The 25,993-nt window shown below is 47.8% G+C and overlaps 2 protein-coding genes across 2 annotated transcripts in view; one reads left to right on the forward strand and one right to left on the reverse strand.

Moving 5' to 3' along the window:
- Positions 1 to 18,896, reverse strand: part of szt2 (SZT2 subunit of KICSTOR complex) — a 101,604-nt gene extending 82,708 nt beyond the window's left edge. Inside the window, exons 1-18 of the mRNA XM_070831567.1 lie at positions 18,815 to 18,896; positions 18,004 to 18,129; positions 16,784 to 16,957; positions 12,594 to 12,764; positions 12,214 to 12,336; positions 11,331 to 11,493; positions 10,831 to 10,937; positions 10,278 to 10,488; positions 8,928 to 9,098; positions 8,574 to 8,805; positions 8,284 to 8,413; positions 7,268 to 7,413; positions 6,955 to 7,107; positions 6,273 to 6,387; positions 4,763 to 4,968; positions 4,223 to 4,459; positions 3,333 to 3,411; positions 3,120 to 3,205 (exon numbers count right to left, since the gene is read on the reverse strand). Coding sequence (XP_070687668.1) covers positions 3,120 to 3,205; positions 3,333 to 3,411; positions 4,223 to 4,459; positions 4,763 to 4,968; positions 6,273 to 6,387; positions 6,955 to 7,107; positions 7,268 to 7,413; positions 8,284 to 8,413; positions 8,574 to 8,805; positions 8,928 to 9,098; positions 10,278 to 10,488; positions 10,831 to 10,937; positions 11,331 to 11,493; positions 12,214 to 12,336; positions 12,594 to 12,764; positions 16,784 to 16,957; positions 18,004 to 18,129; positions 18,815 to 18,838 — 2,654 coding nt within the window. The 5' untranslated portion in view covers positions 18,839 to 18,896. The remainder of the gene's footprint in view (positions 1 to 3,119; positions 3,206 to 3,332; positions 3,412 to 4,222; positions 4,460 to 4,762; positions 4,969 to 6,272; positions 6,388 to 6,954; positions 7,108 to 7,267; positions 7,414 to 8,283; positions 8,414 to 8,573; positions 8,806 to 8,927; positions 9,099 to 10,277; positions 10,489 to 10,830; positions 10,938 to 11,330; positions 11,494 to 12,213; positions 12,337 to 12,593; positions 12,765 to 16,783; positions 16,958 to 18,003; positions 18,130 to 18,814) is intronic.
- Positions 18,897 to 21,463: 2,567 nt separating this feature from the next.
- ddx10 (DEAD (Asp-Glu-Ala-Asp) box polypeptide 10) lies at positions 21,464 to 25,457 on the forward strand. The gene is made up of 2 exons (XM_070832855.1): positions 21,464 to 22,851; positions 23,600 to 25,457. Exons 1-2 carry the CDS (start codon positions 21,517 to 21,519, stop codon positions 24,761 to 24,763), a joined length of 2,499 nt encoding a protein of 832 aa, XP_070688956.1. The 5' UTR covers positions 21,464 to 21,516; the 3' UTR covers positions 24,764 to 25,457.
- The last annotated feature ends 536 nt before the right edge of the window (positions 25,458 to 25,993 follow it).

Here is a 25,993-nt window from a genome sequence, read left to right on the forward strand (position 1 = left end):
AGTCCCATGAAAGACAACAGGTTGTGAAAAGTACCGCTCAGTCAAACTGCCCAAAATATCTATTATAAAACATCTAGAAGGGGATTTGGTTAATTCCTCAAAGAGTTCGGATGTCAGGCCAATGCAGGCTTGGTGCCAGGACTCATGAAGGAGCGTCAGCATGATGGTGAGGTATGCAGACCGTACCTTGTTGGCCGCGTTGCTCTTTCTTTGGCACCATCTTATGGTAGTATCAAAAACAATACCCTGGCAGACAGCAATGCATACGGCTTAGTCCACACCTCTCTGACTTGTTCAGAGACACAAACAGTTCTCTGAACAAGTCAGAGAAATCGTCCTCATTACTGTCTGTTCCTGCTGGTTGGAGAAACAATGGACCAATTGGAAATAAAAGTCTATCTATGTCTATGTAGCTGTGAATAAAAGTTTCTTTTATTATGCTCACTGCTTCCCTAAGGAGTCTCACATCCTTCATATAGTAAAAACCTAAAGAAAAACAAACTTGCTGCAAACTGTCAGGGCAGCTTGGCGGTCTTATAATTCCCAACATGATGATGTCTCCCAACATTCACACATAGGCTTTGCCAGACCTGTTGAAAAATAGAGTTCTAACACTTTGGTAAACTTCTTCTGTAACTGATAAAGTCAGCCAGTGTTTTGCTTCCCTGGCCAGTAGATGGAGGGCCAACATGCTGGAAGGAATGGGCACCAAAGACTGATCCAACTGTTTGTATCTTTCATCATTGCTCCAGCCATTACAATGCCGTTTCCAGGTTGAAGCAGGTGGTATTTGAAGGTGTTGATGGCAAACTTAATGGCCAACAATCAAACAAGCTCCACTGCGGAGTGCCTGATCCTCCTAGCAAACGCTGTTCTGTTAATGTATGCCACTGGTTTCCTTTCTTCACTCCACCTACCCTCCAGTGAGAAGCATCTGTCTGAACTGTGATGGGTAAGTTGAAGTTTTGGCACTGCACCACGAGCTCCCGGTACAAGTCTGGAAGGACTTTTCCTGCTCCACACTCTGCACAACCTTGGTTTTTGCAGTGTCTCTGGGATCAGATGAGACCTGACAGAGTCCTGGATGAAGCACCTATGCCAGGGGTCCAATGATGTAGCTATTCTGCTGAATAGAACATCAATAATTGGATGTGCAGTGGGAATTGGGGAACCTTCCTCTGCTCTGCTCGGTGTCAGATTGAACAGACAATAGCTCTGCACCTCTGTGTTCTGGCCTGGCAAGTAAAAACTGCTTCCAATTCTTTTGAGACTTTGAGACTTTCTTTATTTGATCCCCCATAGGGGGAAATTTTCTTGTTACAGCAGCAACAATATAAGCAGGGAGAGTGAAAAAAACAGAGCAATAGAAAAGACAAAATAGCAAAAATAAATATAAATATATGGTTGTGATGAAATGAAATAAATATTTACACCATTTTCAAAGTTGTTTCAGTCCCTAGATGATATTGATATCCTTGACACTGCTCTAACCATGCCGGTCATTTTTCTTACCCTGTCTGCCTCCTGATTTATCTCAACAATACTATCAAGACAAGCTCATAAAGTTCATTACAGTAGGGTAAATCCGAGAGAATCTTGGTCTGGACCTTGAAACTCTGGATAGACCTGAGCACTAGACTAGCACTAACTCCTCTGGATTCTGAGCATTTTGCAGGTGGTCCTACCTGGTCCCTCCTCCCCCAATCCCTAGGTCTGTCTCTGCAACCTTGTGACAAGGTTGACTGGCTTAATAAGCTGGATAAATACCAAACAAAAGCCAAATTTAACAAAAAGATACTCTACCAGCTCCTCTCTCTCTTACTCAACTGCTTGGCCTAACAAGGTAACTGATATCTGCTGGAATCCTCTGCTTGCATTCTTACCTGTACTGTCCAATAAAACACACCCCCAGAAGTAGGCTTCAAAGGGAGAATGATTAGTAATGACAGCATTGCATACACATTAACTTCCTGTGTTGGTCTATTTTGTCCAGCTTTGCAGTTACACTTATGTACTGTAAACTGAATATAAGTAGCAATCAACTACTACTTGATGCTGCTCTGTCCTGCTGTCCAACAAGTTGACAGAGAGAACTGCTGAGAGCTGCATGAACCACATGACCATGTGGTTTGTCCAACATGCCTTTTTAACTGGGTCTCGTCTTGCCATCTAGACAACTTGAGGTAAAATATGATACCAGTATCTGTTCCAGGCTCTCCCACATCAAAGCACACACAAGTTGTCTTCGTATGACAAGCACTCAGTAGGATATACAGTAAGCTGCAAGGACCTTTTAATTAACCGTTTCAGTATTAACTTCTTAGGTTCTAAGCCACCGCACCTAGCTACGCCCAGGGAACAGGAGACATAAAAATTCCTGCAGAAATAGGGATAAGCGAGAACAAGGTGGTCACAGCTGTTCAGGTTGTTAGAAGTCGACTTACAGAATAAAAACTTAAATTGGATAGCTCTTCAAATGTTCTGACAAATGTTTACTGTTGCCACGTCTTCCATGACAACTGAAAATGACACTGGCAGGATTGATCACTTGCTACTGATTGGTCTGGTTAGACGGAATTAATGAAGCAAGATCTCAATCATATTGCTGGGCTGTGGTCAGTGGTAGAGTGGGCTGTCCCTCAATCAGAAGGTCGGGGGTTCGATCCCCAGCTCCTATGGGTCAACATGTCAAAGTGTCCTTGGGCAAGACACTGAACCCCAACTTGCCCCCCCCCCCCCCCAGAATTGTTTCACTTTACACCTGGCAGCGTTCAGTCTGAAGATAGCACTACATGAAAACATGTGGCTGTGTTTTCAGGACCAGCTGTGATGGAACAGATCCATGGGTTTGAAAGCTTACAAGACGCCAAAACACTACCACAGCTTACAACTCTGGAATATTTACATGGCGGAATTCTGCTGTCCATTTTATGAAGTAATCAAAAGGGAATATCTGATTATTCAAATTTGACTGGCCTTTGCAGTTTGTTGCTACATGAAATCACCTTGTTTTGCCTCAAAAGCTGAGCCAAGTTCAAACTGCCCTCAGCACCAGCCAGCACCCTGCTTGTCTGTCGTTAAGATAAGGTGTTCTTCACAGGTGAACAGCACGGTCTTACCTGTCCTTAGTTGTAGAGTGAGGTGGAAACAGGATGTATTGAACAATACAAGAATGACTCTCTCTGTCCGTGTCCCCTGATATACCCTGAGGACAGAAATTAAATTAGTACTACAGTAACAACACACACGGTTGTAGGTAAGCATTACTTAAGATAAAACCAAAGGAAAACTTCATTATTTAGTGAAGGGTGTGGTGTCCTTCTGTCTGTTACCTTCATTGGCAGCTCTATCACCATGTTAACGATGCCCTCTCCACTAGCAGCAAAGTGAAAGCCTTCTGAAATGCGGATCCTGCACAGACATCAAGACAGATTTTCAGGGAACGCATTCCACAGAGCTGCAAACCCCCGCTGTTGTGTTTTTAAGCATGTAGGAGCCAGTTTCGTTGACAGTTTTATCATTTGTAAAAGAGGCTAAATGGAACATGGCGCAAGCCTGGAGGGGATCATGCATTTGTTTGTGTTTAGTCGTGTGTGTGTGTGTGTGTGGACCCATCAGCTTCATATTCTTTGTGCATATTTCTGCCTGTAAACTGAACGACCTCTTGTGGTTGCAGTGATTCACAATGTTTGGAAAACCTGTTTTATTTCTTGTTTTATCCTGTCACAACCTACTGACTCCCCTCCCCTCTGAACCGGCCGGTCAGGGCTGAGCTAAAGACATTTCCTGCAGTTGGCAAGGCTGAAAGCAGCCTCACCTCGTCAGGTCAGGGCACACAGTGGCTTCCGTCGAGGCTCAAAAACTGACACCCAGAGTAAAGTTTGGTCTGGTTTTGTCTATTCTCTGTGGCTTTTTTTCATAAACTTTATTGAAACAGTTGCATTCTACAGTGTCATAAAAAATGAATGCTAATAAATATTGAGTAATGCTTACAGTGCTTATAGGTTTAGAGGCTTAGGTTAGGTTATGCTTAGGCACAGCAGAGATCGTCTGGTGGAGGTCTGCACTTTACTTTGCATTTTTCTTTTTTGTGAATTAAGAAAAAATGTTGTAAATTCTTTTCATCTTCTTGACAATTCAACTTCAATGATTAAAAATATGACTTGAATATTGGCACAAGCAATAAAACATGTCACAAGACAAATAAAGTGCGTGGACTCACTCGGAGAGCATGGACAGGATGTGAGCGACCGCCTGCATGGCCACAGTCAGTCCGTGGCTGCTCTGCACGGCCCACACCCAGCGCTGGTGCAGGAAGTACCGGGACAGAGAGGCCAGGGTGGAGGAGGCTGTCCGGTTGGCTGCCATGCTGAGGGGGCCTGCAGGGTTGGAGGGCTGGGGAAAGTTCTCCATGTTGAAAATGAAAGGAGACCTGAAGTCCAGCGGCAGCTTTTCATACCTGCAAAGCAACGTTCATTCCAGTAAAATGGGACCAGGGGAGGGAACTGTGTCACAGCTTCTCTTTACACATCACAGCCAGACTCACTTGTAGTCACAGTGGTAACCAAGACTATTCATTTAGGAACAGTAACAATGCTAGCTAATTAAAATGGAGAAACGGCACATACTTTGACAGCGTGTCAAGGCCTCGTAAAGCAAAATTACAAAAATGCTCCAAACATTGCAGTTACAAATGTGTGTGGCTGGCCCTATATCTGCTTCCTGTTTTGTGGCACGATGACCTGCTACCATATACACTGACCTTATGAGCAGCTTCTCCAGAGGCTTGTTGAGGACCACCACACAGGGTCGGTCTGACAGCGCAGGCTTGGGGGCCGGGATGGAGGGAGATTTGGATGGTGATGGATGGCCAACAACCTTCCTCTTGGTCTTGGGTGTTGCCTCTTTATTCTGAACACGATGAGGGAAGCGAAGTTTGAGGATCTGCTCCCGGAGCTCATCCACAATCTGATAAAAAACACAAATGTCATGAAGGGTCACCACAGAGAACATACAACACATGTGCACAGTGTTTTCAATGATCCAATAGTGTTTTCCAAATTAAGAAAAGGGAAAGGATCTAATTAACGTGGCTGCTGGTTTACATTTCATACTACTTACTGTTAAGCTTGTTATCAACTTTCAAACAACAGTGATCTCAAAGACGAGGTGGAAGTTAAGTAAATGTCTTGGCAGGGGGACGGAGAAGACAACAAACAATGAACAAAGAACCTGAAAAGTGCTCCAACACTTACATATTTTAAACCAGGTGGGACTTTATGGGCTCAAAGACATGACTGTACAGGCTTTGTCTTTCTACTGATCATAGTGTTTGACCATTATTTCATGGCCGAGTCAAATATGGATTCATGTGTTATAAAATCAAACAATCTGAATAAATGAAATTAAAATACAATGTTAATAACTTGGATAACCTAAGGTGCACTTTCCCAAATCTAGTAAGTCAGACTGTTTCATCAAATTACAAACTACAAGATTTATTCATTTATCTTATTCTACAACACACGGTGCACAATGAGATTCAAACTGAAGTCCCATTGGCTTCATAAGAAAAACCTGTTATTTAAGGTGGGGAGTGGAGGGTGGGGTGAGGTGAGGTGAGGGGTCTGATACTCAATGCTTCATACATGGGTGCTAATAATGGGTTTCATTTATTACCTTTATTACAAGTTGTTCATGTAATTATTAATGTGTTTTCCCATTTCAGGGTCATATCCCCACATGTACGTCTACTGTTTTATCATTTATATACAGTTTACTATATCTACTGAACAGGGCAATGTGCACCTGTGGGGCTCATTAATACAAACACAAAGCACATAAAGTTGTAGAAACGCCTCACAGTAGCATACAGTGGCACTCAAAATGACTCAACACCCATTGTAAATTAGGCGACATTTACAAACTTTTAGCTGTGTTCAATGAACAACTCAAACAAGAACAATTGAAATATCTCAACACAGCTAATGTTACAGGTAGTTTCCCCAAATTCAACACTAAATGCCACTTTTAATGACTACTGCAGTCTCAGAATGATTCAACCCCCTGAACAGAATCCCTCATAAGGGCACTCATTTGTAAATCAGGTGTTGTTCTCAAGTGCAGCTGATGTAACTAATCAAGGGCCTCATTAGTTGCATCAGATGTGCTTGAGATAGAACACATCAAACACCCGGACTGGCCGGGGGTTTGTTCACACTGACGTTTGGATGCATGTTAGAAATCTGAGAAAGAGAATGAACCCACAATACCTTGTTTCTGACATGGGCTGGTGTACCAATAGGGAAGCCCAGACGCAGCACCATACAGGGCGTCTTGGAGATGAGCCGGACCAGGTAGAAAGAGGTGGGGGGCTGGTCAGGCCCACTGTGAAGACAGAATTCACTCAATCTTTCTTTGTGTTCAGGAACAAAATGTATGTCAGAACAGGTGTAACATAGTTTCTGCATTCTAAAGAGCAAAATGTGACGTGGTCTCAGCCACTGTTCCCCAACCTTTTTGCTATTTAAACCAGTTATATACTTGCAACATCTTGACTTTACTGTGGACTTGAGTTGTGAGCACTTCAACAGAAGGGACATTTTCTGAAGATGCTACATATTAGCATTAATATCAAGCTCCCACCCAAAAATACTGATATTACCACAGAATCTTAGTGCCAGTATCCAGTACAGCAGTGTTTCCCAGTCCTGGAGGCCACCCGCACTGCATGTTTTAGTTATTTCCTACTCCAACACACCGGATTCAAATGGGTCATTCTCAGGCTTCTGCAAAGCTGATGAGTGGATCTTATGAATTGGATGTGCTGGAGCAGGGAAAGACTTAAAACATGGAGGACAGAGATCCCCCAGGACCAGGACTGGGAAACACTACAGTATACAAAACAACAGTGTATTTCCAACTGCAAATGAACGACCGCATCCACCGTCTCACCTGTATATGAGTTTCACATACGAGTAACCCTCCACCAGCACGAAGCTGCTCCAGTCCCTCAGCAGGGATGTGAGGGCTGAGTGGGAGATACGACACTGAATGGTGCTGTAACGGCCGTTGTTTCCAGCGGTGTGCAGATGTTTGGGGACAGGCCTGGAGGGCACAGTTAGTATTATTAGTGATGAAAGGCAGATGAACGTGTAGGGAACACACAGACCTACATCCACACACATAAATATCCCTCTTCTATCTGTCTACCTGTGATCCAGGCTGGCCAGTTTGGCTTTGAATACTATAAGAACATATTTCTCACATGTCGTGTTCAAGGATGATTGTAATGCGATGCATGTGCAGCCATCTCTGCCAGAAGTTGGCGTCCATGGAGAGGATGGGCTTCCAATAGGAAGCAAACTGGGACTGAGAGGAGTCTTTGGAGCCACTGTGCTGCAGCGACAGGACCTGGAAGAAGAGGAGCACAAACAGAAGAAGGGCTGAGAAGATGCAGGGTCCAACTTCATCACCATGAACCAGGGGAGGCAGATCTGGACTATGCGGGAGCCATTAATCATTTAATTATTCTATTTATAACTATTTGGTGTTGAATTCATTCTCTCTTTTCATTGTCAACAAATCCCATGAAAACACCAAGTTTTAACCTGGATTTAAAAAGATTTTCAATTTCTAGTATCTGGGATTTGATTCCAGCTCCATGGACTACAGTGTTCTGCTTGTCTGGGGTTACTTTGGAAACAGTGAGCAGCCTAATGACCTGACAACTGGAGATAGGGGTGTCATATTCATTAACAGCAGCCTTGGCGTTACACAATCTGCTTGGTTGTGGTGGAGGCAGATGATGTGGCAGTTACTTAAAAGCCAGCATTAAGGAGTGACGCCATTTTAACGAGTGAATCCCAAAAGAGGTGAGGAAGGGGAGACGGGAGAGTGAAGTGAGAAGAAAGTGGAAGACTGATCCATTATATGGTTAAGAGCATGTTGACAGAGTCTGTGATGCCGAGCTGATGGGTGTCACAGGCTGCAGTCAGTTCTTTAACTCCAGATCTGCATGGGTGGAGGTCATCGGTCTTGAAAAGATGCCTGCATCCCCAGAGCAGTATGGGCAGTAGTACAAAATGTTCATGTGCATACAATTACTTACTTGCACTACATATGCTCTCATATACAAAGTGGGGGGGTTGTCCACTAATCAGAACATAGCCATTTAGGGAAGACAATCAATAAATCAATAGTATCCTCTTGGACCATGTCTAGAGCTTCTACTGTCCAGAGGTCACACTGGTTACATGTGATCAGTGGACGTCTGCACTGTACCGGAGTAGTAGAGCCGGGAGGGATGTAGAAAAGAGGAACTCCGTTTTTGGTGCTCTCAGGAATCATGTAGTTCTCAGGAATGGAGTTGAACGACTGGAGGTGCACCAGCATCTGATCAGTCTGGTTGATGCTGGAAGGACACACAGTACAAGTAGTTGGCAAACAACCCATCCAGCCCTGACCAGCGCTCAGTCTCTCTCAAAAGTATCTGCATGTTGATGGACCTGCAGACTCTATTTTGGGTTGGGTTTTTACTGTATATCACACTTTCCTTGTACAGACAGGTGTACCTCTGCAGAGTGTTCCAGAAGCGTCGGATGACGGAGGTACGGTACGGGCTGGTGATGGGCTTCCTCTGGGTGCAGCTAATGTCGTGCAGGATGTCATAGCTTCCCTCCATTGTCACCTCCACCCTGGTGGTTCTCTTGGCGGGGTCCAGCGGCCAGGAGGCGGCTGCCAGGTACTCGATATGCATGTTGTGTTTCCATAACAGCACCAGCTTCACTTCCAGCTGAGTCCCACCTTCAGAAACCAGCAGCTTCATTCTCAGCATAGAGGATAACAGTCTAACACAGCACTATCTTGTTGAGCCATTTGCTGAAGGACTTTTCAGATATCTAAACTGTCAGAGGGAAGGCATTTACCTTTGGTGAGGCTGATCTCTCTGATGGTGTAGCCCTCTCTCAGCCGCACAGACACCACACTGATTAAATGAGCATGGACTTCCTTCTCTGTGTGCTTCTTCCTCCTCATGACCAGGGCGGGGTTACCGCTGGCTGACACAAGGTGCTCATTGAACAGTTTGTGCTGAGAAACTATGAAACAGTGAAGTAGTTAGTATGTAGTAGGGCTGTAGTCAACTAAACATCATTTTACCACTATGCAAATTCAGTCACTGCACTCAACTCCATTGACATCCTTTTACAGACAAACAGCCATGTAATGTAGATGTATGATCATTGATGATGACTAAAATGAAGAGAAAAGTAAGTAGGCCTAGATACTAGGGTTTATGTCTTCTGGTCAGGTGGCCGATGTGCTCCTCCAAGACCAAATCCTCATTGATGGACATTGATTGATCTCTGGTGTTACTTTCAAAAGGAGGAAAAACCTTCTTGCTTTCTCATTTTCCTGCATGGAACGAGCTGTGACACTGACAGTCCTCCACTGGCGCTGGTTTGAAGGGAGTGATTGATACGAGTGAGTGCAAGAAGAGTAACAAAGCAGAGGAGGTGTCAGCACACAGTTGTTCCTCTGCAGTACATCCACGGTGGGTGGATGATGATTTTGGGGGGGCAGATGACTATTACAGCTCCACGCTGTGAAGAAAGCACGTGTGCAGTTCACCTAGTATCTAGGTCTATTTATTTCCTTCCTTACCTTAACCATCATAGTCATCACCATCAATACATCTTTGCTGCATGACTTCATTTGGAAAATAATGTCAATGAGCCCTCAAGGAAATTCTTTAAGGCCATAAAACAGAACTCCAACAGGAATGGGACAATCGGATTTGACAAAACCTTTAAATTTCAAACAGCCTCCCGGGTGGGATTTTAATTATAGCAATAAATAACCACTAACGCGAACTGTAATTCATTTCTGGCAGTGTGTTTAATAATAGGCTGTGGGGCTCCCAAAGGCTCCGTGTTAGGCCCGTCATAGTTTATGTTGGACATAAAATGAAATCCGTTATCCATTAAAATGTGCTTCATCTGCAGATGATAGCATTCATAAAGTACAATATAGTGGGGGTGTATTGTTTCTACTACTGTTTTGTTGTTTTTGTTTGCCTTTTGAGGCCACTTTGATTTAATAAAGAACTCTTCTGACAAACTCCCTCATAGGAGCAAAATGACACTGATGTTTTTTTATAGCGCTTTATGCTAACATTAAATGAAGGGGGCTATAATTCAATATTGAGATAAATAGTGTCTGTAAAGTAATAACCTACAGACAGACTACACTGGACTCAAAATAGACAGCTGTCTCACCACAGAAGTACTCGGAGTTCATAGACTCAGGGGTCTTGAGGAAGGAGTAGGTTAAAAAGGCTTTATGGTAGGCGTTCATCTCCTGGCTGTTCAGGTCCACTTCAGGACAGCTCGGCAGGTACGAGCCAAAGGTGGCTAACGAGATGAACTTCATCAGCTCCACGTTGGGGATGTAGCCAAAGCTGCAGTCGTAGGAGTACGCACCGCCAACCTCGGAGGGGACAAACACACTTCAGCAGTCACAGGGATGTTCATGAGCTCTCTCTGGTGGTCCCCTACAACTACCCTCTGTATGCTTTCACCATAAAAAACTAAAGAAATGTGCTGCTGCCACTTCACATCACTCACACACTGGATACAGGTACATACACCATGATTAAAAATGGATCACTGGTGTGCATGTACTCCTTTTTAACAATTGGTACAATGTCAAAACAGAAACACTGCATACACCTCAACAGACATCAGTGTCTCAGGAATATTTTCCTTTTGGAAAATGAAAGAAAGGCTCTATGAGTAACAAACAACGAAGTAAAGAGGTTTTCTTCTTTACCTGCACGAAGGAGCAGGAAATGGTTCCACTCCTGAGCTGGTTCAGCAGGGTTTCACACACGGCTACATCAGGAACACTAGTCACTCCATCTGTGATTATAATGATACCTGGAACACACACAAGTTCCATTCTCATCATCTTCTCATAATGAAATGTGCCATGATGTGCTTCCATTTCTCCCAGTTATGATAAACTCTACCCACAGTGACACAGTACACTTCTCCCAGCTCTATTTTTTTTATTATTCTTCACACAACCACTTCTGTCACTTTGTCCCACTTTTCTTTCTTCACGTCCTCTTTCTGTCCCGTACAACTTTTATTTCAAAGTGATTCTGTTTGACCTGCCATAAGTTGTCTTTGTGTGGGATTTAGCTTCCTCGCTCTCCTGCACAGCATCTTGTTTATTTTGGAGTCATTTATACTTACATATATGGACGTAAAAGTGAAAATTGAAAGTGAAAACCCCACCCTCTACCCTGGAACTGAGGACAAATCTACCTGCACTGGAGTTGGGGGGCAGCAGCTGAAGGGCCAGGATGCCCTGGCGTACCATGCTGACCAGACCCATGTCAGCAGACACCATGGAAATGCCCTGCTTCCTGTGGGGCTGGTCATCCACGCTGTTGCTAAGGAGACCTGAGCTTTGGACTGGCTCCACGCACTAAAATGGCACAGGAGGAAATAAAACATCAGTGTAGGCCGGCCATGATGGCTTTTTGTGAGAACTTGCACTCCAGCATTGTGGACTGAGACACACAAAAAACATGGCCGACATCAAAACCTCTTCACAAGGCTGTGCTGAGCAGGAAGTCGGCCATAACTCATTAACCATTTGTCCAATCACCACGATTTTTGGTCGACGGCTTCAAAATGTGTTTGTGAACAGGCCTACTGAAGCCTTTTGCACAAATATGTACCTCAAAACCTGGTGAACAGAATTTCACCAGTGTTGGTGCATGTGCTCTGGGGCCATTAACTTCATCAAACAGCTCATACTGACTGGTGCAGTGGGCAAGGCCTCACACATATCTGCTCATCACTCAAGTCGCCATGGAGACATCCTGATGAAACTGACTGGAGTGCTGCCTCATGGCATCCTGAAAGTAATCAGCAAGATTCCTTCACAACCAATTTAGAGGGGCCAAATGGCTGCACTTATTAAGATACAAGTGTGTGAGAGGTCTCACTCCTCCTTCAAAGAGTCAGAGCAGCTGAAGTGGCTGCTTGAACTGCTTCCTTCAGCTGAGCCAGGCTGACACTGACACTTCCTCCTTATATCAGTATGAGGAAGAAGGATTCATATCAAAGCGTTTCCGTTCATTTTGATAAAAAGTGGTAGTTTGTTTCAATGAGATCTGGACCCCTGTTAGTAAGCACTTGCCTGTTCATGCTGCTGATGCAGAACTTGTGCGATGCTGCTCTCCACCGCTCTGAGCTGCTGATAGATGTGATGCAGGAACTGACCGAGGTCCGTTCTATCGAGCTGACAGCCCTGTACCAAAACCTGTGGGGGGGAGGGAGGGGGCTGTCAGAGGACCACAATGACATCTACAGCAGCTCTATGCATCCCAGGAAGCAGATCAGGACTCTGCTTTGCACCGACATTTCATTTAGAGTGACAGGCTGCATGCATGTTAACAGTACATGGACAGTGTGTACAGACTGCATGCATGTTAACAGTACATGGACAGTGTGTACAGGCTGCAGGCATGTTAACAGTACATGGACAGTGTGTACAGGTATGTAAGCTGCTGTAATGACCTGGTGGGAGGTGAGGCCAATAATGGACGAATACGCCAAGATGGTGATGAAGATCTTCGGCTTAAAAAGTTGATCAGTTCCAGGGACTTGAAATGGTTGAGCCAGACCAGCCAGACACCTCGACAAGGCGTTAAACACCTCGTCAAAGATCATTTCTCCCGTGCTGTCATCCTGCAGAACACACAACACACACTTAGCAGAGATGCCTTCCTTTGGGTTATTACAGCTGCACCACTCATTGTTTGCCACTTGGGGGCAGACGTTCCCAACAAATACACCTCCAAAAACAGACTTACTGGGTTTCTCCAGTGGACAAACTATGTAATTCAACACATTCAGCCCTTTAATTAGCTCAAACAGATCACAGCTTATCTGCCCACATACACACACACCCTGATATACTTAGTAACATCAGCCATGCTAATGTGTGTCAGCTCTAGTCTGCAGGGCGGGCTGTGCTACGGTAAGTGCCCTCAGTGTCAGTCCTCTGTCAGTGCCCCTCAGTGTCAGTGCCCTCAGTGTCAGTCCTCTGTCAGTGCCCTCAGTGTCAGTGCCCTCAGTGTCTGTACTCAGTCAGTCCTCAGTCAGTGCCAGTGCCCTCAGTGTCTGTACTCAGTCAGTCCTCAGTCAGTGCCCTCAGTGTCTGTACTCAGTCAGTCCTCAGTCAGTGCCCTAAGTGTCAGTCCTCTGTCAGTGCCCTCAGTGTCAGTGCCCTCAGTGTCAGTGCCCTCAGTGTCAGTGCCCTCAGTCAGTCCTCAGTCAGTGCCCTCAGTGTCAGTCCTCAGTCAGTGCCCTCAGTGTCTGTGCCCTCAGTGTCTGTACTCCGTCAGTCCTCTGTCAGTGCCCTCAGTGTCAGTCCTCTGTCAGTGCCCTCAGTGTCAGTCCTCTGTCAGTGCCCTCAGTGTCAGTCCTCTGTCAGTCCTCTGTCAGTGCCCTCAGTATCAGTCCTCTGTCAGTGCCCTCAGTGTCAGTGCCCTCAGTGTCAGTACTCCGTCAGTGTCCTCAGTGTCAGTGACCTCAGTGTTTGTACTCCATCAGTACTCTGTCAGTGCCCTCAGTGTCAGTCCTCTGTCAGGCCCTCAGTGTCAGTACTCCGTCAGTGCCCTCATTGTCAGTGCACTCAGTGTTTGTACTCCATCAGTCCTCTTTCAGTGCCCTCAGTGTCAGTCCTCTGTCAGGCCCTCAGTGTCAGTCCTCTGTCAGGCCCTCAGTGTCAGTACTCCGTCAGTGTCAGTGCCCTCAGTGTTTGTACTTCGTCAGTACTCTGTCACTGAGTACTCTGCCCTCAGTGTCACTCCTCTGTCAGGCCCTCAGTGTCAGTACTCCGTCAGTGCCCTCAGTGTCAGTGACCTCAGTGTTCGTACTCCGTCAGTACTCTGTCAGTGCTCTCAGTGTTTGTACTCCGTCAGTGCCCTCAGTGTCAGTACTCCGTCAGTGCCCTCAGTGTCAGTACTCCATCAGTACTCTGTCAGTGCCCTCAGTGTTTGTACTCCGTCAGTGCCCTCAGTGTCAGTACTCCATCAGTACTCTGTCAGTGCCCTCAGTGTCAGTCCTCAGTCAGTGCCCTCAGTGTCTGTACTCAGTCAGTCCTCAGTCAGTGCCCTAAGTGTCAGTCCTCTGTCAGTGCCCTCAGTGTCAGTGCCCTCAGTGTCAGTGCCCTCAGTGTCAGTGCCCTCAGTCAGTCCTCAGTCAGTGCCCTCAGTGTCAGTCCTCAGTCAGTGCCCTCAGTGTCTGTGCCCTCAGTGTCTGTACTCCGTCAGTCCTCTGTCAGTGCCCTCAGTGTCAGTCCTCTGTCAGTGCCCTCAGTGTCAGTCCTCTGTCAGTGCCCTCAGTGTCAGTCCTCTGTCAGTCCTCTGTCAGTGCCCTCAGTATCAGTCCTCTGTCAGTGCCCTCAGTGTCAGTGCCCTCAGTGTCAGTACTCCGTCAGTGTCCTCAGTGTCAGTGACCTCAGTGTTTGTACTCCATCAGTACTCTGTCAGTGCCCTCAGTGTCAGTCCTCTGTCAGGCCCTCAGTGTCAGTACTCCGTCAGTGCCCTCATTGTCAGTGCACTCAGTGTTTGTACTCCATCAGTCCTCTTTCAGTGCCCTCAGTGTCAGTCCTCTGTCAGGCCCTCAGTGTCAGTCCTCTGTCAGGCCCTCAGTGTCAGTACTCCGTCAGTGTCAGTGCCCTCAGTGTTTGTACTTCGTCAGTACTCTGTCACTGAGTACTCTGCCCTCAGTGTCACTCCTCTGTCAGGCCCTCAGTGTCAGTACTCCGTCAGTGCCCTCAGTGTCAGTGACCTCAGTGTTCGTACTCCGTCAGTACTCTGTCAGTGCTCTCAGTGTTTGTACTCCGTCAGTGCCCTCAGTGTCAGTACTCCGTCAGTGCCCTCAGTGTCAGTACTCCATCAGTACTCTGTCAGTGCCCTCAGTGTTTGTACTCCGTCAGTGCCCTCAGTGTCAGTACTCCATCAGTACTCTGTCAGTGCCCTCAGTGTCAGTCCTCTGTCAGGCCCTCAATGTCAGTACTCCGTCAGTGCCCTCAGTGTCAGTGACCTCAGTGTCAGTACTCCGTCAGTGACCTCAGTGTTTGTACTCCATCAGTACTCTGTCAGTGCCCTCAGTGTCAGTCCTCTGTCAGGCCCTCAGTGTCAGTCCTCTGTCAGGCCCTCAGTGTTAGTACTCCGTCAGTGCCCTCAGTGTCAGTCCTCTGTCGGGCCCTCAGTGTCACTCCTCTGTCAGGCCCTCAGTGTCAGTACTCCGTCAGTGCCCTCAGTGTCAGTGACCTCAGTGTTCGTACTCCGTCAGTACTCTGTCACTGAGTACTCTGCCCTCAGTGTCACTCCTCTGTCAGGCCCTCAGTGTCAGTACTCCGTCAGTGCCCTCAGTGTCAGTGACCTCAGTGTCAGTGCCCTCAGTGTTTGTACTTCGTCAATGCCCTCAGCGTCAGTACTCCGTCAGTGCCCTCAGTGTCAGTCCTCCGTCAGTGCCCTCAGTGTCAGTCCTCTGTCAGTGCCCTCAGTGTCAGTCCTCTGTCAGGCCCTCAGTGTCAGTACTCCGTCAGTGCCCTCAGTGTCAGTACTCCGTCAGTGCCCTCAGTGTCAGTGCCCTCAGTGTCAGTACTCAGTCAGTGACCTCCGTGTTTGTACTCCATCAGTACTCTGTCAGTGACCTCAGTGTCAGTCCTCTGTCAGGCCCTCAGTGTTAGTACTCCGTCAGTGCCCTCAGTGTCAGTGCCCTCAGTGTTTGTACTCCATCAGTACTCTGTCAGTGCCCTCAGTGTCAGTGCCCTCAGTGTTTGTACTCCGTCAGTACTCTGTCAGTGCCCTCAGTGTCAGTCCTCTGTCAGGCCCTCAGTGTCAGTCCTCTGTCAGGCCCTCAGTGTCAGTACTCTGTCAGTGTCAGTGCCCTCAGTGTTTGTGTTCCATCAGTACTCTGTCACTGAGTACTCTGCCCTCAGTGTCACTCCTCTGTCAGGCCCTCAGTGTCAGTACTCCGTCAGTGCCCTCAGTGTCAGTGCCCTCAGTGTCAGTGACCTCAGTGTCAGTACTCCGTCAGTACTCTGTCAGTGCCCTCAGTGTTTGCACTCCGTCAGTGCCCTCAGTGTCAGTACTCCGTCAGTGCCCTCAGTGTCAGTACTCCGTCAGTACTCTGTCAGTGCCCTCAGTGTCAGTCCTCTGTCAGGCCCTCCGTGTCAGTACTCCGTCAGTGTCCTCAGTGTCAGTGACCTCAGTGTCCTCAGTGTCAGTGCCCTCAGTGTCAGTACTCCGTCAGTGCCCTCAGTGTCAGTGCCCTCAGGACTATCTGAGGAAATGAACTCTGGTCCGGTTAAAGCGGACCAAACAGCTCTGGTGTGAAAACGACCTACATTTCCCCAACAGGCTTCTGTACATGTCCACAGACTGTGGACTCTGGTGGGTGTTTGGACAGCAGTGCTGTTGTCAGACTGCTCACAGAGGGTCTGGGGGGGTGGGGCACTGAACAGAGAGGACTCTGTTCTCTGCTCTGGTCTCAGCTCCTGGGTCTGGAGTGGGTCTCTGGGGCTCATTTAAGGACTGAAGAGTTGCTGATCAGTAGTGTCTGTCTGTCTGTCCAACATGCCACAGTCTGTGCATCATGTATTTATCAAATGAAAATCAGACAAAAAACTGCTGAATAGATTTGTTGTCTAACCACAACAGGCTCCATTCAACACACTGCTGGCATCTTACCACAATCCCTGTGGAGGGGCTCAGGTCCAGCTCGATGATGAAGCGGTACCTCCGGGCCAGGAAGGTGGCCCGAGTGGACGGCATCAACATGTAGGGGTACATGGTGGGGGGCAAATCTGGCTGCCATCCTTTAGGTAAGATGCTGAGCAAGTCCAGTTCGTTCTCGGAGTTCAGCTGGAAATGAAGTGAGACATGAATCATTTATCATTCACAGCATCTGTGGGCTTCAGGAACATGTTTCAGCCTCCAGCTGATCATTCCTTTGAAAGGAGTCTTTCCACTCAGTCTTGATGACCTTAATATTATCTCTGAATACATGGCTCATAGAAATACTGAAGCACCTACACTGAACTTGAGGACTCCACATGGTGCCCCTATGGAGAGAATTCATTATAAACTATAAAACGTGTTTTGCTTTTTATTGTTGAATTGAATGTGGCAAACAGGCCAGCCTGACAAAACTCTTTACTCTACTGTCACACCACAGGTATTAGGCCTGATTTATGCTCGCGTGGGTCACGAGTGTCTGCACAACCACAGTGACATCACACCATCACTACCACCCCCTTGTGGAGGGGCCTGTGCACAATGTTTTTATCCCACTCCTACCCTGCCTCTGACTGGACTGGCCCTGATATTCTTACCCTAACCATGCCACTCCCCATGCCTAAACCTAACCAGTGCACTGTGCACAGAAAACCTGCAGGATGTGTGTATGCCAGCAGCATAGGCTGATCCCTGCTGGCGTACGGCATCACAGTCCTCTGACAGTGTTCTTCATATAAAACTTGTACATTACACAATAAAATGATAGTGGAAGAGGACTACTCCACATCAGCTGTCACAGACGTGATGAACCCTTCAGCTGGCAGAAAGCTGAAGCTACACATTAGCCGTGTATCAGTTTAAACATTAAGCACAACATGTCATGTGTTTAGGTCTCTGAACACAAGAGACATATTACAGGCATGTTACATGTCACACAGCAGCAGAGCAGCCGTGGATTACTGCCTGTATCCACACACACTCTCCACATGACAGTGGAGGACAGGTGACAAGCTGCAGCACCATACCATAATAAGCAGTGAGACGTGCCAGCAGGAGTGTGGATGTGTCCGTGGGGAGGGGGATACGTCTACAGTGACAAACTATAGCCCTTCAAACAGTTCAAACGGTGATGTCGGTGCTGCTGGGCCGTCTGCAGGGCAGGATCCACTCACCAGTTCAGGCTTTGAGGCCGGCCAGATGGCCTGGTTAAGTTTACCGAGGAACCAGGCCAGACGCACATTCCTGGAGATCCGATACTCCTCCTTCATGAGCAGGTAGATCTGGTCAGCCTCCTCCACCTCATGATGACAAAGACACAGCACATGAGGTTAGTACATGGGTTTGCTCCCTGATCTGACCTAGCTGCTGGGCTCAGTAAGCTCCACTAGATCTAGTATGTTTTTAGGACCAAACTCCACTTCCAATCTCTTAGCTTGCCAAACTAAATCAAAGAACTAAAATTTAAGATGTTTAATGAATGTTATGCCCCCCCCCCTCACAGACTTCCTGGTAGCTCCGTTAGCCCATGTGGAAGCTGGCATCACTGTGTCATTTCAACATCTCACTCCTCACACTCAGCGCTCGTGCCACCTGTGCGCACACTTCAGTACAAACACAGGCAGCACCGCGTCCCTTCACAGCTCTAGTAAACTGTTCACAGGCACTGCTGGGTCAGCCCCCTGCCACCCCTGCCCCCCTGCGCTGGTCGGGCCACGAACAGACAGACTCCTGGTGGCCCGTGTTTACCGTCCGCCGCTGCTCCAGCTAGCTGCTGAGCTAACGCAGAGCTAACCCGGACCAGCAGCGCAGACGTCTACACAGCTCTACTGGGGGGGCTCTGGTCCTACTGCTGCTCCACCTCCAACATGACTGTGTGGAGCTGAGACCGTTTGGACCAACCGAAAGCAGAATGTGCGCTGTTCTTCCAACCAGAGGAAGCCGGGGGCGCTGCCCGCGGCTGCCGCGGACCGGCGCGGTGGTTACCTCGGTGTCCTGTCTCTCTGCCATGCCGAGTGCAGCATAGGGCCCGCGGGGCTGTTGGGAGCTCAGGTCAACAGCGGGCACTTCGCTCTGCTCACCGAGGCCCCCCCTGTACGTGTTTATCACCTGTGTCGTCTATTGGTCACGTGTTCTCTGAGCGCCGTCAGCCCGAACCACTACGTCACCGTGCTGCGTTCACAACCAGTAGGGACTTTGGTGCTTCCCTGTGGGACTCATCCTAGTGTTTTTTGATGGTCTGCAGTAACTAAGCAGTTAACTGGAAGAAGTGAAATTGTGTTCACTGTTTTCAAATAAACCATATTCTTCCTAACTTGTTGTCATCTCTAGAATTATTTCAAACAATACCTATTTAAATGAAGTAGTATTTTGCTACACACAGCACATATACTACTGTTCCTTCCAGATAAACAAAGTAAGTAAGGTTTACCACCCACATGTCTGACAATCGGAAACCCACACAGACACTGTTGTAACAAAGAGCTCACTCTTTCAAACCTCTTCACACAGATAGCCAGCAGAAGTCACTGTGCTCATTACTGGGGATTCATTACTTTGACACCTAAAGCATTCAATGAGTATCTTTCAAAATGAACAAAATGTTTCCTCACTCAAGGTTGACCATCGAAAAAAAGAGGCAGAGGAGAGGGCAGAAGGTGTGATGCTGATGAAAAATGTGGTTCTCACCAAGTTTAGTTCTTGTGGCTGCATCATTTCTAACAGGGTCGGACTCAAAGGTCATGTGATGCTACGTCAGTGCTCTTAAAGAACAAATGGTACCGGGGCCACTACAGAAGTTTGCAGATGAACATTTAATACCCATGAATTCACATTATACACACGACCACTGACAGTCTGTGTTACAGTTTGGCCCCACTTTAGTGACCATATGCAGACGGCATATGTTTGTTAGCGGAGTAGGAAACCAACCCATGAAATACAAAGTCAGCAGAACGAGAGCACAGTCTTTCTCCTGTTGCCTCACACATGTCCAGTCAAAGTCAGAGACCTTCAGTTATCTCATTTAGTTCAGTTTGTTACTCAGTTAACTTTACTTCCTCTCTGTCTCTGTGAATTCATGAAATGGTGAGATGTTAATAATGAACAGATATTCAATAATCTGTCTGTCTGTCTGTCTGTCTGTCTACAGAGGACTGAGGGAACCAGAATTGTTGAACAGGTAAAACCAGAGTAGTTAGTATTAAACTATACTGATCAATATAAAAATACTGCTGCTAAACTCAGATAAAACTGAAGTTATTCTGCTCGGCCCCAAACACCTCAGAGACACCTTTTCTACCAACATAACTGCTCTGGATGGCATTCCTCTGGCCTCCAGCTCCACTGTGAGGAATCTGGGAGTCTTATTTGATCAAGATTTGTCCTTTAACTCCCACATTAAACAGATTTCTAGAACTGCCTTTTTCCATCTACATAATTTTGCTAAATAAAAGTAAGTCGTTAAAGACTCTCCAGCTGGTGCAGAACACTGCTGCTCGTGTTCTGATGAGAACTAAGAGAAGAGACCATATTTCTCCTGTACTGGCTTCTCTTCACTGGCTTCCAGTAAAATCTAGAATAGAGTTTAAAATCCTTCTCCTCACCTACAAGGTTCTTAATGGTCAGGCTCCATCATATCTTAAAGAACTCATAGTACCGTACTACCCCACTAGAGCACTGTGCTCCCAGAATGCAGGCCTACTGGTGGTTCCTAAAGTCCTCTAAAGTAGTGATGGAGCCAGAGCTTTCAGCTATCAGGCTCCTCTCCTGTGGAACCTCCTTCCAGTTTGGGTTGGGGGGGCAGACACCCTCTCTACATTTAAGAGTAGACTAAAAACCTTCCTTAGTGATAAAGCCTATAGTTTAGGGCTGGATCAGGCCTTGGACCAGCCTCTAGTTATGCTGCTATAGGCTCAGACTGCCAGGGGACTCCCATGATGCACTGGGCTCCTCTCTCCTCCTCTTCCTCTCCATCCTGAAGCTTCATGTCTCTGTAATGTCTGTTACTAACTTGCTATCTTCCCCGGAGCCTTTCTGTGCTTTTCTCATCTCTCAGGTTCCTGTGGATCCTGGTCCTGGTTCTCCTGCTGTGGTTCTCTGGTTCCTGTGGATCCTGGTCCTGGTTCTCCTGTGGTTCTCAGGTTTCTGTGGATCCTGGTCCTGGTTCTCCTGCTGTGGTTCTCTGGTTCCTGTGGATCCTGGTCCTGGTTCTCCTGTGGTTCTCAGGTTCCTATGGATCCTGGTCCTGGTCCTGCTGCTGTGGTTCTCTGGCTTCATGAATCACTGCTGCGGATCGTCACCCACCGACACTTTACTGATATTAGTCCTGTTATTATTATTCATATATGAACTATTGTCAGCACTATAGCTACTGTTACTGAATGTTGAATTCCTGAATCGTTGGGTCTCTTAATTAAAGAGTTTGGTCTGAGCTGCTCTTTATTGAAAGTGTCTTGAGATAACATAAATATAAATAAAGATTGATTGCTTGATTGATTTCTAAGTAACTGGCCGCTGCAGCTGATCTCTTTTGCTGCACTTTTTCTAGTAGGAAGTTTGGCTTTCCGAGTCGTCCAGAACGCAGCGGGCTGTCGTGTGTTGATGACGTCACGCTACATGCGCCGAGGAGTCGCCGTCTTCCCCACGCTGTTGGCAGAAGTCAGAGCCTCACTGTCATTACTTCAGGCATGGAGAAGAAAGAGAAGAAACGGAAGCCCGTGAAGACGATAGACGGCGTCGACCCCGTGAAAAACTTCGAGAAATGGAAGAAAAAATACAACAAGACGAAAGTCCGAGTGAAGCGAGAGAGAGCGCAGAGCAGGAAGCCGGAGTGGCAGGTCGAACGGGAAGACATCGACAGGCTGGTCCGCAGGTACGGCGACATCAACACCAAGCAGGCGGTCAAGTTCTCAGACTTCCCCATCTCAAAGAAAACCTTGCTGGGTTTGCAGGAGGCTCAGTACAGACAGCCCACAGAGATCCAGAGGCAGACGGTCGGCTTCGCCCTGAAAGGGAAAGATGTCCTCGGCGCCGCTAAGACCGGCTCCGGGAAGACTTTAGCCTTCCTTATCCCGGTGCTGGAGTGTCTGTACCGCCAGCAGTGGAGCTCCATGGATGGCCTTGGTGCTCTCATCATATCACCCACCAGAGAGCTCGCCTACCAGACCTTCGAAGTCCTCCGCAAGGTGGGCAAGAACCACGAGTTCTCCGCGGGGCTCATAATCGGTGGGAAGGACCTGAAGAGCGAATCAGAAAAGATCCACCGCACCAACATCGTCATCTGCACCCCAGGCCGGCTGCTCCAGCACATGGACGAGACGGCCGCCTTCCATGCCTCTAACCTTCAGATGCTGGTCCTGGACGAAGCCGACCGCATCCTGGACATGGGCTTCGCCGACACACTCAACGCCATCGTGGAGAACCTTCCTCAGTCGCGGCAGACGCTGCTGTTCTCTGCCACGCAGACCAAGTCGGTGAAAGACCTGGCACGGCTCAGCCTCAAAGACCCAGAGTACGTGTGGGTTCATGAGAAGGCCAAGTTCAGCACGCCGGCCACGCTGGAGCAGAGCTACGTGGTGTGTGAGCTCCACCAGAAGGTCAACATGCTCTACTCGTTCATCAGGAGCCACCTGAAGAAGAAGATCATTGTCTTCTTTGCCAGCTGCAAAGAGGTGCAATACCTGTTCCGGGTCCTCTGCCGCCTCAGGCCCGGAATGCCAGTCCTGGCTCTGCACGGCAAGCAGCAGCAGATGAAGAGAGTGGAGGTCTACAATGACTTTGTCAGGAAGCAGAACGCCGTGCTCTTTGCCACTGACATCGCTGCCAGAGGCCTGGACTTCCCCGCCGTCAACTGGGTGCTGCAGTTTGACTGTCCGGAGGACGCGGACACCTACATCCACAGGGTGGGCCGGACTGCCAGGTACAAGGAGGGGGGAGAGGCCCTCCTGCTGCTGCTCCCCTCGGAGGAGAAGGGCATGGTCGGCCAGCTGCAGGATAAAAAGGTTCCCATCAATAAGATCCAGGTGAGCCAGCATCACAGTGCACGTAGGAAGCAATGGCAAGCCTCCAGTACAGCACAACTTGTACCGGACTCTGATGTCCAGTCACATATGAAACCAAAGACATCCAGTGTCACAGCAGGCAGGCAGCACAGAGTCCTGCTGTGAAACACTGAACCCTCAGGGTGCATTACATCACACACACACCAAGAGGAGGAACAAGCAGACAGCCCTCATAAAACCAGACCCAGTGAGTCTGAGAACATATGCTAATGATTTAATCATGTGGCCAGCACTCCATCTCTACAGTGATCACGTTACAACAAAAAAAACTTGTTTTATTTCTACAGTTGAACTGCCATTATCACCATCTTTAGATTCTCTCACACGCATCAAAGAAACCTCCCCTCCTCTCAATTTCGATGTGACTTAGTTACCAGTACTGTTGTAGACAGAAGTGTAGCCATTCATCATGCACACAACATCTTAGACCAGTTTTATTCAAATGTATTTCAGATTTTAAAAAGCCCACAGAGCTGACAGATGAGCACCTTTCAGTCGCTTCAGTCGAGTGGAGTTTGGTACAAAAGAGAAGAATGGTGTCTTAAAGGAATGGGTTGACAGTTTTGTGTGGAAAAAAATAGAGCCTGAGATATTAATGGAATAAGAAGCCCCTCATGAAAATATTACTCCACAGCACTACTGTTGGTCAGAAGCAGGTTGAAGTGTGAGACAACATCTGTGATTAATTTCATTGTCTGATTGATTCCAGGTGAATGCAGACAAACTGCAGAATGTGCAGCAGAAGCTGGAGGCCTTCCTGGCCCAGGAGAAGGAGCAGAAGGACCGAGCTCAGAGGTGCTTTGTGTCCTACCTGCGCTCCGTCTACCTGATGAAGAACAAAGAGGTGTTTGATGTCTTCAAACTGCAGATCGAGGAGTATGCACTTTCTCTGGGCCTTGCCGTGGCTCCGAGGGTGCGTTTCTTAAATAAAGCTCGGACACAGAGAGCAGAGAAAGAAGGCCAGAGAGGGGAGGAGGAGTGGTGTGAGGAAGAGGAAGAGCTGAGGAGCTTTAAGGCCCAGCTGAGAGGGAAGGTCCAGAGCTCCCAGTCAGAAGATTCTGCTGCTGATGATGATGAACAAGAGGTAGATGTGTCCAAGACACTACTTGTGTGTGCAGATGACGACGAGGACAGCGAGGATGACGATGATCAAAGAGATTTGGACCTGCTGACAGTTAAAAGAAAAGATGTCTTCAATCTGACGGAGGACCAGGACAGTTCAGAGGAACCCACCAACGACTCCAAAAAGAAAATGGATAAAGAGACAAAGTTCAAAGACGCTAAAAAGGCCCTCAAGAAAAACTTCAAACTCAACACCAAGGTCACTTTTAATGAAGAAGGACAGGCTGTGCAGCAGTGGCCACCAGTCCAACGGGCAGTGACTGAGGAGGAGGAGGAGGAGGTTTCAGGCATCAACGTGGAGAAGGCCAGGGAGAGGCTGAGACGTGAGGACCAGGAGTTTGACAAGCAGGAGTACAGCCGCAAAGTGAAAGCCAAACACAGAGAGCAGAGGCTGAAGGCGAAGGCAGCCAGGAGGGAGGCCAGCAAGCAGCACACACACAGGTCAGACGAGGACGAGGAGGATGAGGTGGTGGCCTACCTGGCCAATCACAGCGAAGACGAGTTTGACCCCAGCACACTGCCAGACCCTGATGAACTGCACTCTGAGGAGGAGCGGCAGGAGGAGGGTCAGATATGCTCAGCGAAACGCCAGCACAGCAGTGAAAGCATTGATGAGGATGAGAAGGAGTTCACAGCGGGGGCGAGGAAGAGAGCGAGGCAGCAGGATGACGAGCACACAGCCCTGGACACCGGCCTGTCTCTGGCTGAGGACGAGGAGCTAGTCCTGCAGCTGCTGGGAGGACGGAGGTAGAGGAGGCAGGAACACGGTGCTCAACTCCTAATTCAAGACTGCGTGTTGTTGTGTTCATATGGGAAACGTTCTGACCCCTAGTCTAGCATGGGTCAGGCTCCAAATACTGGGTCCTACAACTCCCAGAATGCCACTGTTGTCATTACAGCTCCTGAACACTTGGCTTCAAATCTTTGTTATCTTTAACATTAAATGTTCAGGACAAAATAAAGAAGTTAAAAAGCTAAAGTAGCTCTGTAATATTTGTCAGGACTGTGTTTGGTCAGATCGATAATCACAGCTGTCACTAGATTCTCATTCAGATGTTGATTCATAAAAGTAGGGGTCATCCCCCTCCGGTCGGCCGCCCCCTGCAGACCAGCGAGGGAGGGACACAGACGGACTCCTGTAGTGAACAGGAAGCAGTGCGGTCATGTGGGAGCTCAGCACTCATAGCAAGGTGGAGATGAAATAAACATGGTTAATCCTTGGAAAGTCCAGTTTAGTTCAAAAGCCAGGTGTGGTTCCACATTCAACATTGTCACAGGGTTAGAGGTAACAGTGTTAAAGGTCTTTCAGTTTAAAGTGAGGACTGACTTAGTGTGGATGGTGTGAGTGAGCAGCAGGTGCTGTTAAAGGGTTCCAGTGAGTGCTACCCTGTACGCCATGTGTGTCTCTGAGCTCTGACATGAGATGACTGCATGTCCTTCCTCATACATTAGTAAAGCTCATTTTGCTAAAAATGTTTGAATCCTGTGTTGTTTATGGTCATGTTGACTAGCAAGAAGCCAGCAAATGATTTCATGTCAGACGGCATCGTTTAGGATCGATGCGAAGGATTTTCATCACATGAAGCCTGGACCTCTCCTTCATAGCAGCTGCATTCTGTTTTTGGGGAGGTTTGTAGGATTAGGATTATCAGCAGTTAACAGTGCCATGTAGCTCTGAGGGGTGGCACCGGAAGGGTTATCCCCCTTGGCCTCCCGGGTGTCCAGCTCTGCGTGCTGTGTCGTCGTTCTGACATTATGTGCGCACGCCGATACCTTCTCTCCTCAGGTGGACCCTGTCAGTCCAAACCCTGCCTGGCTTCACTCCACACAGCTGACCAATCACTGCTCAGTGGGCCTGATTGTTTTGGAAGTTAAGTGTTGGATGGATGCGGTCCCCACTCGATTATTTGTTCTAAGCTCATAGATCCACGAGAATCAGACAGACAGTAATGGAACATTTTGGCCACTAACTGCCAGCACA

The sequence above is a fragment of the Pempheris klunzingeri genome, chromosome 6, assembly GCF_042242105.1.
Source record: "Pempheris klunzingeri isolate RE-2024b chromosome 6, fPemKlu1.hap1, whole genome shotgun sequence".
Classification (NCBI taxonomy): Eukaryota; Metazoa; Chordata; class Actinopteri; order Acropomatiformes; family Pempheridae; genus Pempheris; species Pempheris klunzingeri.